General features: G+C 41.9%; 1 protein-coding gene across 3 annotated transcripts in view; it reads left to right on the forward strand.

Annotated features, from left to right (window-relative positions):
• Window positions 1–8,143: 8,143 nt before the first annotated feature.
• CDCP1 (CUB domain containing protein 1) overlaps window positions 8,144–14,795 on the forward strand; it is a 33,327-nt gene continuing 26,675 nt past the window's right edge. For all 3 annotated transcript variants that reach the window (XM_063304022.1, XM_063304024.1, XM_063304025.1), the window contains exon 1: window positions 8,144–8,307. In XM_063304022.1, the coding sequence (XP_063160092.1) occupies window positions 8,232–8,307 (76 nt within the window). In that variant the 5' untranslated portion in view covers window positions 8,144–8,231. The remainder of the gene's footprint in view (window positions 8,308–14,795) is intronic.

Consider the following 14,795-nt stretch of genomic DNA (forward strand, 5'->3'; position numbering starts at 1 on the left):
TTCATATTTTCCTAGGTCCCAATAAGCACGACACAAACTTTTATGTTGTATTATCTCTAGTTTTAAATTAAAAAATGCTTGTTCCATAGTTTAAACTATGCTCTCAGGTTACAGCTATAGAAGCTGTTATTGCACCAAGGCAAAAAAAAGAAAAGAAACCTTAATAACAAATGTTTAAGCTGAATAAGCTGTCACAAAGTAGTTCTGAAGTAAATCAGACTTAGCTTTAAGTTGTTGTTTATTCGTTTAGTCGCTTCCGACTCTTCGTGACTTCATGGACCAGCCCACGCCAGAGCTTCCTGTCGGTCGTCAACACCCCCAGCTCCCCCAGGGACGAATCCATCACCTCTAGAGTATCATCCATCCACCTTGCCCTTGGTCGGCCCCTCTTCCTTTTGCCCTCCACTCTCCCTAGCATCAGCACCTTCTCCAGGGTGTCCTGTCTTCTCATTAGGTGACTAAAGTATTTCAGTTTTGCCTTTAATATCATTCCCTCAAGGGGGACACGGTGGCGCTGCGGGTTAAACCACTGAGCTGTCGATCGGAAGGTCGGCAGTTCGAAACCGCGCGGCGGGGTGAGCTCCCGTTGTTAATTCCAGCTCCTGCCCACCTAGCAGTTCGAAAACATGCAAATGTGAGTAGATCAATAGGTACTGCTTCGGCGGGAAGGTAACGGCGTTCCGAGTCGTCATGCTGGCCACATGACCCGGAAGTGTCTATGACAACGCCGGCTCCAAGGCTTAGAAACGGAGATGAGCACCGCCCCCTAGAGTCGGATTCGACTGGACTTTACGTCAAGGGAAACCTTTACCTTTACTATCATTCCCTCAAGTGAGCAGTCTGGCTTTATTTCCTGGAGGATGGACTGGTTTGATCTTCTTGCAGTCCAAGGCACTCTCAGAATTTTCCTCCAACACCACAGTTCAAAAGCATCGATCTTCCTTCTCCAAGCCTTCCTTATGGTCCAGCTCTCGCAGCCATATGTTACTACGGGGAACACCATTGCTTTAACTATGCGGGCCTTTGTTGTCAGTGTGATGTCTCTGCTCTTAACTATTTTATCGAGATTTGTCATTGCTCTTCTCCCAAGGATTAAGCGTCTTCTGATTTCCTGACTGCAGTCAGCATCTGCAGTAATCTTTGCACCTAGGAATACAAAGTCTTTCACTGCTTCTACATTTTCTCCCTCTATATGCCAGTTCTCAACCAAGGTGGTTCCCATAATCTTGGTTTTTTTGAGGTTTAGCTGCAAGCCAGCTTTTGCACTTTCTTCTTTCACCTTCATCATAAGGCTCCTCAGTTACTCTTCGCTTTCAGCCATCAAAGTGGTATCATCTGCATATCTGAGACTGTTAATGTTTTCTTCCAGCAATTTTAACTCCAGCCTTGGATTCCTCAAGCCCAGCATGTCGCATGATGTGTTCTGCATACAAGTTGAATAGGTAGGGTGAGAGTATACAGCCCTGCCATACTCCTTTCCCAATCTTAAACTAGTCCATTGTTTCGTGGTCTGTTCTTACTGTTGCTACTTGGTCATTATACAGATTCTTCAGGAGGCATACAAGATGACTTGCTATCCCCATACCGCTAAGAACTTGCCACAATTTGTTATGGTCCACACAGTCAAAGGCTTTAGAATAGTCAATAAAACAGAAATAGATGTTTTTCTGAAACTCCCTGGCTTTTTCCGTTATCCAGCGGATATTGGCAATTTGGTCCCTAGTTCCTCTGCCTTTTCTAAACCCAGCTTGTGCATCTGGCAATTCTCGCTCCATGAATTGCTGAAGTCTACCTTGCAGGATCTTGAGCATTACCTTACTGGCATGTGAAATGAGTGCCACTGTTCGATAGTTTGAACATTCTTTAGTGTTTCCCTTTTTTGGTATGGGGATATAAGTTGATTTTTTCCAATCCGATGGCCATTCTTGTGTTTTCCAAATTTGCTGGCATATAGCATGCATTACCTTGACAGCATCATCTTGCAAGATTTTGAACAGTTCAACTGGGATGCCATCGTCTCCTGCTGCCTTGTTATTAGCAATGCTTCTTAAGGCCCACTCAACCTCACTCTTCAGGATGTCTGGCTCTAGCTCACCGACCACACCGTCAAAGCTATCCCCGATATTGTTATCCTTCCTATACAGGTCTTCTGTATGTTCTTACCACCTTTTCTTGATCTCTTCTTCTTCTGTTAGGTCCTTGCCATCTTTGTTTTTGATCATACCCATTTTGGCCTGGAATTTACCTCCCATGTTTCTAATTTTCTGGAAGAGGTCTCTTGTCCTTCCTATTCTATTGTCTTCTTCCACTTCCGCGCATTGCTTGTTTAAAAATAATTCCTTCTCTCTTCTGGCTAACCTCTGGAATTTTGCATTTAATTGGGCATATCTCCCCCTATCACTGTTGCCTTTTGCTTTCCTTCTTTCTTGGGCTACTTCTAGTGTCTCAGCAGAAAGCCACTTTGCCTTCTTGGTTTTCTCTTTCTTTGGGATGTATTTTGTTGCCGCCTCCTGAACAATGTTGCAAACTTCTGTCCATAGTTCTTCCAGGACCCTATCTACTAAGTCCAGTCCCTTAAATCTATTCTTCACTTCCACTGCATATTCCTTAGGGTTATTAGTGAGCTCATATCTAGCTGATCTGTGGGTCTTCCCTAATCTCTTTAGTCTGATCCTAAATTGTGCAAGAAGAAGTTCGTGATCCGAACTACAGTCAGCTCCAGGTCTTGTTTTTACCGACTGTATAGATGTCTGCCACCTTTGGCTGCAAAGGATGTAGTCAATCTGATTTTGGTGTTGTCCATCTGGTGAAGTCCATGTATAAAGCCATCTCTTAGGTTGTTGGAAGAGAGTGTTTGTTATGCAGAGTGAGTTGTCTTGGCAAAATTCTATCAGCCTATGTCCTGCTTCATTTTGTTCTCCCAGGCCATGCTTACCTGTAATTCCAGGTGTCATTTGACTGCCCACCTTAGCATTCCAGTCTCCCGTGATGAAAATAACATCTCTTTTAGGCGTGTTGTCCAGTAGGTGCTGCAGATCCTCATAGAACTGCTCTACTTCAGCTTCTTCAGCATCTGTGGTTGGGGCGTATATTTGGATCACTGTGATGTTAGATGGCTTGCCCTGAATTCAAATTGAGATCATTCTATCATTTTTTGGATTGCATCCAAGCACTGCTTTAGCCACTTTACCATTAATTATGAAGGCTACTCCATTTCTTCTGTGGTCCTCTTGTCCACAGTAGTAGATCTGGTGGTCATCTGATGTGAAGTGGCCCATTCCAGTCCATTTCAGTTCACTGACGCCCAAAATGTCTATCTTTAATCTTGACATCTCACCAATAACCACATCCAATTTGCCCTGGCTCATAGATCTTACATTCCAGGTTCCAATGGTGTGTTGATCCTTAGAACATCGGATTCGCCATTCACCACCAGCACCGTCGGCCGTTAGCCGTCCTTTCGGCTTTGAGCTAGCTGTGTCATCACGTCTGGGGCTAGTTGAACTCATCCTCTGTTCCTCCTCAGTAGCATTTTGACCATCTTCCGACCTGGGGGTCTCATCTTCCGATGGTATACCGACATATCTCTGGTTGTACTGATCCATTTAGTTTTCATGGCAAGAATACTGGGGTGGGTTGCCATTACCTTCCCCAGGGATCGCATTTAATCTGACCTCTCTGTCATGACCTTCCCGTCTTGGGTGGCCCTTCACGATTTAGCTCATGGCATCATTGAGGTGCTCAAGCTCCAGCACCACGACAAGGTAACGATCCTTTGCTGAAGTAGCTTTAAGTACTGTATCTCAAATATCTTAAAAAGTACATCAGCAGGGATTTGATTGGGTTATGAGAATTTTAATTATTTTAATTTAATCCGCTAAAAAGGTTCCATATATTTTTAAAGTCAGGATTTTCCAATGATTTGTATTTTTCTGAATAAAAGGATCAATTACAACCTGTGTTCAAAATCTTGTTGGATAGCCATGACAAAAAAGGAATTAACTAATTCTTGAAGACATGTTTGAAATAACCACAGGAATGAAAAATATTGAGAGCTTTTCAGGATAAAAAGTATATTGATTTTTTAAAATTTAAGATACATAGTGGGATTCTAAGCCACCTCTCTAGATTATATTTCATTGTACAGGAAATTATGATAATTTCTAGCCAAAATCCTCCTAGAAATGGTTATAACTAAACAAACAAACAAAAAATCCCTCAAACAAGGTATCATCTGAAATCCAAGTTCAGCATTGCAACCTGAACATGGCATCAGGTCTGATTTAGCTCACTTTATAGCATCACTAAATAGACTGCCAAATGTTTGTATTAAAAATATAAAATTAAAAAGTTTTTGTTTGTAAATAAAATATAAAGTATAATCTGTTTGATAAGCTACCTTGTAGCTCTGTGTAAAATGTAGTTTTTGTCTCAGAAGCATTCTGTTCTTTCCCAGAACATGCCAATTTGAGGGCAATTCCAGGGTGGCTTTTGCTTTCAAAGTGCCTCTTCTAGGACAGGATACGGTCCAGGATTTGCTCAATGCATTTTGGAGCTAGACTTTGCCTAGAATCCCATGAACCACTTCCAGTTCTGGAAGATTTGCTTCATGGTAACATGCAAAACATTCTCAGAAAATGGAGACAAATCATTACATTTTCTGCATCCCTACCATATTTAGCTCACTTACTATAATACCTTTAATGTTGCCAGAAGTTTTCATAGCCCAAAGTTACTATGTTAACCCACATCTGACAGCCATCACAGAAATTGTTATGGCTATGCGTGTCCTAACTGCCAGGAAACACACTGAGACAAGGAACTGGTCTCTAATGTTTATTGCTTGTACATAACAGGAATCCTAACAAACTGAAGAAGCGTGGGAAAAACCCAGCCATATAAACCCCAAAGGTTAAGGCAGTCCCGATCTGTGTCTCTTTGAATGGCTGCCCAATTCCTCAGTGCTACGCATGCACTTGACAGTCTGGATGGGAGCCCCCTGCTCGCCATCCTTACTCATGACAATGCGTCTAGCCTTGAGCCGATCATTTAATAATGCTCTGCATCCTGTGTTTCTTGACTGGCAAAAAGCAAAGAATGGCAATCTACTGGCATTCTTGGGCTATTTGACAAACTGCAGAGATGAAAATGCTCACACAACCTATATATCCAACTGACTATCCTAATAAAAAGAGTTTTCAATTATAACAAAAATAAAATCAGAGAGCGCTAGATTTTGACACCAGTGAAGAAAATTGATTAAGACCATAACCGCCACAACTATCTAATTTCAAATTTATTTTGGATTAGGGCAAGTTCAGGTATGGATGATGGCTACTAAGTGGCTAGGTTCAGACATCAGACAAAACCATCATGTGGTTTGATTATTTCTAGCTCAGCATGTTGTATGAATCCATCCATTGGCTTTATTTAACAAAACATGGCTTAGTGCAATGGGGAAACCTAATCAGGTGAGCTGTTGCATGGATGAAACACTAACCAGCTTCCAATGTGGCAGCTTCTTACTCCATATCACACAAGACCTAATATACAGCCCTTTCCCATAGCTGAGACCATATCACGTATTGTTCAGCCCTGAGTCATCAAGTGACGACCTCTCCAATATCTTGCATATGGTACATGGGTGATTCAGTGCCTTCACTCACAAGAGTGAAGCAGGAAGAACAGCAAGTACTAAGGCTTGGACTTCCTGTCTGCTTTCACTTCTCTGTCCCATCAGTAAGAGAATCTTTGGGAAGGAACAGCCATGCTGCCCTTCTGAAGGCAGCTTTTGTAGGTCTTCTAGAAGCGGAAGCTTGGAAAAATAGAACTTCAGACCTTGATAAAGAAGCATGAAGGTAGAAAGAATGAGGCTCTTCCCCTCCTCCTCCAGGCTAGCCAAATGTGCACTCATTCCCTGCGACAGACTCAATGCAAATGTACTTTCCATAACATACAATTCAGTTGCTCAGTCAAATGGAAATTACTATATTATAAAGTATTCCTTGCTTTAGCAAAAAATGAACTTTAGGCTCTTGGTTATAAAAGAGTACAATTTAATCTGTTTACATCCCATATTTTTCAGGGAATACATCAGGGATTGGTCAGACAGGATGGACCCTGCTACCAGGAACTTTAAAAAAAAGCCCTAGACTTTTCTTCAAGCCGCTGCCCACAAATCCCCCATTGCTACAAATCCATTATTCAGTTACTGACAACTCTGCATTCTTTCCTTTGCATTAAAATTATATTCTACCTTTGCTTCTGCAGCAAGCAAAGAAGAGTGAACCACACTGTGTCCTGAAAGCAGGAACAAAAACTGACTGAGAAAGCAGAAGAGAGCTACTGAGAAAAGGGGAAAATAAGAGGGAAAAGAAAGGACGTAGTGATTAACAGCAACTGGATTAATAGCCAGCAATCTTAAAGGTACAAGCTGAAAGACTTTTAAAAGTTGACACATCTATTTGCTTATCATCAGTTATCCTTAGAAACATTTTCAGATATAGTCTTTCCAACTTGGTGACGCCCAGAGATATTAGATCTAAAGTTTACATAAGCTTCAGCATCCCACTGAAGAGAGACAGCAAAGATACAAATCCAGTTATTTCACATTACTCTAAAGTTCTTTTCCTTTTTAAACATGGACCTTTATCCTAAAGTAAAGCTTTTTTCCATATTAGGCTCAGCTCAGCTAAGAGTTATCAATGGTTACACTTATTTTTCAAGGGGAGAACTTGGACATAAAATAGGTGCTTTATAAAACACATGTGAAAAGTTGCAACTGTCATTATTTCTAGTTCTATTACAGAAATAAGCCACATCAATAAAGTACAAAATATCTGTTCTTCATCTCTGATAGTAGCGTCACACCTTTCACAGAAGAATACAAACCTCTGCACAAGTTCAGGCAGGATCTCAATGATCTCCTCTCACCAGTACATGTATCTGCAAGCAAGATATCCAGAGGCAGCTATAAAATAAGGAAAGACCCTTTTCTCACAACACATCTACTCATGGTTTAGTCAGTTACTGAGTTAGAATGAAATTAGCAGCATAAGTATTTAATTAAACACAATTAAATAAACCCAAGTTTCTGGGTTCACACAACATGCTAGGAAAAATACATTTGGCTTGGCTTTGGTTCCGTGCATCCTGCACTGAATAATCAAGTGAACTGTGGGCACCAGTAAGATACCAAAATAGAAAATGCAAGGAAGTCTTGTGTACTGGATCTTTTTTCTTTTTTTATTTCTAATGAACTGCGCTTTATATAAATTAGTAGAAGTTGGTGCATGGCGTCACAGGTTTCAGAGGCAAATAAACCAATAAAGAGAAAGGTGCAAAGTGAAGTCGTCCAGATAACGACCACTATCCCAAATTTCCTCTTGCCCCGTCACTAGGTTGCAATTCCCCAAAAGTTTCTGTGACAATAAAATGCATTAAGTCTTAGGGAGCCTAAGCCTCCTCCTTCTCGCTGCAGCAACAGATAAATGTAGCACCTTTAGAGAAAACTGCTTATTTGGAAACAATTCCTAATTTCTTCAGCAAGACTTCCTTCTAAGTAAGTGTGCACGGGATGGATCACAGCCAGCAGCGGTTTTTAAAATCAACAAATGTAGGAATGTTAGTTCCAGCCATGGAACCATCTTACGGATTATGATTTACTTACGAAGTCCACCCTTTTAAATATCCCGAATCATCAGCGAAAGATCCATAATATCCAGGCAGCTGAGTACTAGTAGCCGTGAGGGTTTTCTTAGGTCTTCCACGCCTCTTTTAAAGAGGGCCACCTCAATCCCCTTCAAAGCTGAGAAACTGCATGGGACGAGCCGCAGCTACCCTCAACCTGCTCGTTTCTCTCCTCTGCGCTGGAGGGGATCCCTCCCCGTGAAAGGATGATCCAATACGGGACTTGAGACCGGGACGGGGAGGGGATCGGGGTCGAGGGAGGATGTACGATTTCTTCACCACTTGCGGCCGCACGAAAGGCGTCAGCTAGTCCTCTCCTTGCGTGCGTTAAGGAAGAGGAGGAGTTTTACCTGGGGATTGGGATTAGGGCGGGGGAGGAGCTGGCGCTGCCTCCTGCTGCCCTCAGACGGAGGAGGAAGAGGAGATCGCCGAAGTCGCTCGGAGTTCTGGCGCGATCCTCAAGTGGGCAAAAGTAGCCTGGGAGGGCCGCGGCTACTGAACCTAGGGCGACTCCGCTGCAGCCGCGGGACAGACGCGGGGAAATGGCTGCGGGGCGGTGGGTCGCGCTGCCGCTGGCCAGGCTCGTGTTCGCTGCAGCGTTGGCCCTACAGGGGGCAGGTAAGTGGGGATCGGGCGCCTCTTTTTCTTTCCGCCTCCGCGCGATCTTTGGATGGGGTGGAAGGCGAAGCGTGCTGCTGTTTCGCGGAGTAGAGGGGAACTGGACCGCTTTCCGGTGGCCTGAATTTGGGCGGGTGGCGGAGAACGAGTTACCTCCGCTCTCTTTCTCTGTGATTTGGAACTTTCGACACTTCCCACGTTCCCCCCACCCCCCTTATCGAGACTTTGGAAGTCTGCATGCGCTCGCGCTGGAGGGTCAGGACTCCGCGTTTCTGAAATATATACAGGAAGTTTTCCTCTTAATCGCACTGTTGCCTTTCTTGCTACTTTGAGGACAAGGTTTGTTGGTTGCGTTCTCACGTCACGTTGAGCCACAGTGGCTGCGTTCAACGAAGAGAGTCCATTATGGCTCAGGGGACCAGGTTCTTAGGACGATAATAACAAAATTGAGGGAAAGAAGTGTCACCTGTGTCTAAGTAGTAGTGTAAAATATTTGTATGTCTCCTTCCTGGAAATTTTATCACTTGACTCTGAAGCGATGGCGGCTCCTGGCGTTCTTGAAAGACTGCTTCAGTCTTTAGGAGTGCTTCTCCTACTTGGCTTAATTTCTTACTCTTACGAATAATGCAGCTATTCTTGTATATGTTGGAGTCCTAGGTCTGCTCATTTGCCAAATTGTATCTTGTAGGCAATTTCTGAATGCATTGCTCTGATGATCTGATGCAACCTGGGTTTACCGTACACACATAAATATCCCACAGTGTTTGGGGGGAAGGGGGGGAAATCAGGAAGAGCAGGGGGCTGCAGCTCACCAAAGCTTATGCCTTTTAATAAAAAATTGTTAGTCGAAAAAGGTACTACCAGCCTCTTGATTTTTTGCCACCCCAGCTCTCTTCCTACACTGTTTAGGTTGGGGAAAATAGTTCTTGGTGTATAGACTAAGAATCTTAGCTCTATCCTATATTTGGAGATATTCACCACCGGAACGTAGACTCAGGCAGCTGCTGCTGCTTGCAGGTAGACAGAGTTGGCCCACATAAACCACATATGATTCCATACGTGGGATTTGCAGAAGGGTGAAGGCCTCCCCTTTGTGGGCGGATTGTATCTTCCTACACATTCTAACTTTTAGTGCCCTTAAGAGGTATTGGGTTTCAATTTTCATCACTCCCCTTTGAGAATGGCCAATGGGAATTGTTTGGAGGGCTGCACCCTGCGGAAGGCAGAAATAGTATTGCCTGCAAATGTTCAAAGCTTCTAAGCTTGCAAATCCTCCATTCTGGGCCTTGCATATTTTGTCCTTTTTTTCTTAAGCATACTTATAAGTGGACAAGAAGCAGCAGTGGTTTTTCAAGCCAATGTTTTTTTAATAGATAGTTAACCATTCTCAATTATTTTGGTTGCTTAATGCCTTTTTGTATTGCCATTACTTCTATCATGGCATGGAAAACTAAGACTTGATACACAGTAAAACATGGCTTAGCACAACATGTGAATGTTTAACATTTTAACTGTGGCTTAGTGATATATGCACCAGGTTACCATACACAATGATTCGAGTTAAATACACAATGGTTCGAGTTATACAATACTACTAGTGGTTAAGGCAACAGGCTGGAAACCAGGAGCCTGCGAGTTCTAGTTCAGCCTTAGGCATGAAAGCCAGCTGGGTGACCTTGGGCCAGTCACTCGCTCTCAGCCCAATCCACCTCACAGGGTAGTTGTTGTGGGGAAAATAGGAAGAGGAAGGAGTATTAGGTATGTTTTCCACCTTGAGTTATTTATAAAAATAATAAAGGTGGGATAGAAAATAAATATACTGTATTATACAACAATACTGTACCGGCTTATATACAAGAACACACCTTGGGAATGGTACTTGTTCTTAAACTGGGGACTCCTCGTATTAATTAGATAGAGATATCACAGCTTGTCTGTTTTAACAGAAGGGTAAAACTTAGCTGTTGCCCCAGAAAGCAGATCTGATAGGCTTCCATTACAGAAATTCCATTTCTTGAAAGTAGGAAGTGCCTGACAATGGACCTGGTTACATAGAGTGGTAGGGATTTGAGATCTTCAGTCAGGACTGGATAGTCACAAACTGGCAAATGATGCACTAGCTCTGATTTTCTGCACTGATTAAGGGTCTAATCTAGCAGGCCCCCTCTGATTCTAGGCACCAAATAGCACTGATCCTGAAAAGCATGCATTTTTGGCTCACTACATGTTCAGGTCCAGAGCAGTGGTGATAGCTGCCCTGACCAAAGTGCTGTTGTGAAAGCAGATGACCTTATTCTGACTCTTGATGAAAAAGATGTGTTGGATTGGCTAGATCATTCTCTGGGTCGTCAATATTCTTGTGAGCCTGAAACAGTTATCTCTTGAGAACAGGTTACAAATCAGTCTGTTCCAGTGTATCAGTTCAGGGTGAGTCAGCTGATCAAAACAAGCCAATTTATTGTCACATGCTCATTTGTGAACCCATTTGTCTAGTATGGCTGTGCAAAGTAGCCTTAACCGCAGTCCTGCTTTAAAACGGCACCATGATGTAGACAAGCTAGGTACTCCATCCTGACATCTTCTTCAGTTAAGGGCATGGAAATGGGCTGTTTAATTTGACAGAATATCTTCTGTGCATGCATGTGCATGCAGAAGACCTCTGAAGACCAGCAGGGCTGCCAGGTTGACAGGATGTTGTGATTCTGAAGTGGCACCGCTTTGTTTTCAAGATCCACATCAAAGCAGCACTTTGTCAGAGCCTTGAACAAAGGGAAGTGCCACTTTGTTTTGAACAGGCTTGCCAATGTGGGTATCGTCAGAATGTTTTACAACTCTTCTTCATCTGAGGTGTAATAGGTTGCTGCATGAAAGAACATAAAGGAATTATAAACAATATATTGCAAACTTGGCATGAATGTTCTGGTTTGAATTCAGGCCAGCTTTTCCTACTTAAACTACTCTACATCAAAAATGTACATGTACACTTTAAAATGTACATTTAAACTGGTACATGTATTTACTGACTTGGAAGGGGTTCCTGTCTACTAGCATCTTGGGTTTTGCCATCAACTGAAGCTGTGATGAATTGATTTATGATAAGGAAAATAGCCCCCTATTCTGTAGGACAATTTGAGGGATTCTCACATTCTTACATCTAAAACATTTTAATATTGCTTCCCATTTAAAAAAAATATAGAAGGACAATAAGTATGGTAACAGCTCTAGATATAGAGATTTATGAGCCTTCCACTTAATTGTGAAATTCAATTAATACTATTTGGTTTTGATATACCATATTGTGTGGACCCAGTCAGTTGTGGTTTACTTAATACAGGTAGTCCTTGACTTACAATCATTTAACAACAGTTCAAAGTTATGATGGCCTCGGAAAAAAGTGCTTTACGACCAGTACTCGCACTTACAACCATCATACCACCCCTGCGGTCACATGATTGCAATTCAGGTGCTTGGCAACTGGCTTGCATTTACAACCAGTTGCGACAGTGGTGATTCACTTAACGACCTGTGATTTGCTTAATGACTGTCATAAAAATGGTCATAAACTTAGGTTTGGTCACATGATGAATTGATTTATGACCATAACAACTTAGAACAGAAATTCCTGTCCTAGTTGTAGTCATAAGTGGAGGACTAGCTGTAAACCATGATTATATAAAGTTGTTTTTAGTATAATGTATGAACACTATCTTATTCAGCTGTCCCAATATATTCAGGCTGGGACTGGGAATAGTGTCACCTGACCATATATTATTTATCAGAAAACAAAATGCAGGAACCGTGTTGCAGGCATAGGAAGGTCTTTGCCCTATTTCCAGACGCTTGGTTGTACCTGCAGTGCCTTTAGTCCATGGATATCTAGCTTGATTCACAAAATAAATTGAACTACAAACCGTACTGTGTTGTGTGAACCCACTCATGTGGTAGTGTATAATTCACTCTGTTGGTTGGACCCAGAAAGTTGGATTGAATAAATAATAGTAAACCTGGGTAAGCTATCACACAAACATATCCCATGGGTGAAACTAAAATAAGCATCCATTCTGCTTTATAAAGCATGGTTTATGGCTTAACACAGTGGTCTAAAATTTTATGGTACCCCAGCCTCTTAAAATGATAATTGAATGCATGTGATCCTGCTATGAATAAAACTAATGATTTTATGGGCTTAGGACTGGGCAAGAAATAAATGTACCCCTTTTCATAGTTAAATTTTAATCTATATATCGGGTTTTCAAAGTTGGTGGAACTGTAATTGCCTATTGCAGGCTTATACAGGCAAAATCAGACAAGAGTGGGAGCTCTGTTAAAACTTACTCCTGCTTTGTGTGGACAGGTCTACAGCCTGCGTGCATGGGCAAAGCTGAGAGCAAGTTTTGACAGTGCACCCTCTTCTCCTGGACAAGCCTGATCAGGTTTCAAAAATTGGTGAAGCCCTCTAAACTGCTTGCAACCTCCCTAGGATCCTAACCCAGAGTTTGAGAACCCCTGGTTTAGCATGTTGTATGAACCTAGCAAAATTGTGGTTTATTTACCAAATCATGGTGAATATGTGAATTTTATTTATTTATTTATTTATTACATTTCTATCACCGCCCATCTCCCCCCAAAAGGGGGACTCTGGGCGGTTTACAATAAAATTCACCTTAAAACCTCAACATCATAAAATCACCAAGTCAACACCTACAATACTCAAATAATAAATAAATATAAATATGGAATCCAAGTGGGAAATTTCCCTTTCTTGTGTTTTGTTTTCTGCACTAAAAAGAGCTCCCATTTTGTGACATAAAGCTGAAATTTCTCACCAAAAGAGGCCTCCAAAAGTAATGACACATAGATAGAGGCAGGAAATTGCATTTTTTGACGTACTACTATATTTTGCTTACTAACTGTCTTTATCCTGCACATGTTTTTCATGCTGTACAAGCCAACAAGTTTCATTCATTTGCTGAGAAAATCTAGATTCCTCAATTCTGGGTCTGGGAACATCCCTTAATCCTAAAATAAATAAAGATAAGCAAAAGCAGAGTCTGATATATTTGCCTATCCACAAATCTAAGCAGTTCTAATGAATCCTAATAAGGCTATTTTTTAAGTTCTGGAGCCAGTGTCCCTGTGGACAGGGTGTGTGTGTGTGGCACTGTATTAGAAATGGGGAAGAACGGTAAGAAAACTGTTCTGTAATAAGAGCAAGCCAACTATGGTGATCATAACCTGCATTAGGGATGGGCTGTATTATTTCAGATAATTGTGGATATTTGAGTAGAAGCATAGCTTAGTGTTGACATTATGTAGCATTATGATTAAGTTTTTGAACGGTTCGGCCCCAAATTCCCAAAGGTATGAGTTGTCTTCCTGGAAAGTCTTTGTCTTATCCCTGGATAAAGAACCCAGCATTCCTGCTAGTTCAGACCAAAGTGTTCTACTTCCCACAGTAGAAAACAGATCTCTTTGAGAAGTCCTCAACTGAGCTGCGAAGCAATAACCACTTCCCAGCTTTGTTCCGCAATCTACAGCCCACTGTGGTTGAATATAAATAACATAATTGTGCTCCATATAGCTAACATAGCTAATAATCCCTGAAAGATGTAACCTTAGTGTCTTCTGACATTTCTTTTTAAGAATATTTAGCAAATACTTTCTCTTTAGGTGGCAAGTTCTGTTCATTAATGAGGTGTGAAAAAGAACATTCTCTCTGCCCTTAATAGCATAGAAGCATTGTTGGCTTTCTGGACATCTTGAATTTTCACATCCATCAGCCCCAATCAGCGTAGCCAATGGCAAGAGGTTATGGGATTTGTTGTAGAAAACATCCATTTTTTCGTTCCTGAGTTGGACCAATAACGTGGAGACTCAGGTTCAAATCCCCACATGGCCGTGAAGGTCACTGGATGGCTTTTGCCAATCACTAAGTCTTGGTTTAATCTACATTGCAGAGTTTTTGTAAGGCTGAAGATTTGCAAGCCATGTACTATACATTGTCTTAAGCTCTTTGGGAAAAAGGCAGGATAGAATTACATGATGCTCCATGCATGTGTGGTGTTTAGTATATGTAGAATATTATAGTGGTGGCCGATAGTGATTTATATCAACTTCATCTGAACGTTCAGCTTCTCTCTTGTTTGAGCTTTCTTGCAGTGAATTTCCTAGAGTCTGGGAAAGAGGCTGGCAATTTGCAAAATACTACACAGCTGCACATTCCTGCTTTGTCTTCCTCCCCAGTATTTAAGCAGGAGGTCGGCAAGAGGATCAAGGAAGGCCTAACAAGCTTAGGGGAGTGGTAATATAAGTGTATCCAGCTGCCAAGGTTTCTGTAAGCTAGCTTTTCCTTTTTATTCATTTGGTTGAATAGATTCTATGAGATTCCAGTGTTCTTGGTGGTGAGCAGCTGCTAGAGGCTTGACACTGGTCATCAATCCTGCTTTTGTAAACTCAGAATTAACTACTGTAATAGGGATTGCCATTTA

The sequence above is a fragment of the Candoia aspera genome, chromosome 4 (genome assembly GCF_035149785.1).
Source record: "Candoia aspera isolate rCanAsp1 chromosome 4, rCanAsp1.hap2, whole genome shotgun sequence".
Classification (NCBI taxonomy): domain Eukaryota; kingdom Metazoa; phylum Chordata; class Lepidosauria; order Squamata; family Boidae; genus Candoia; species Candoia aspera.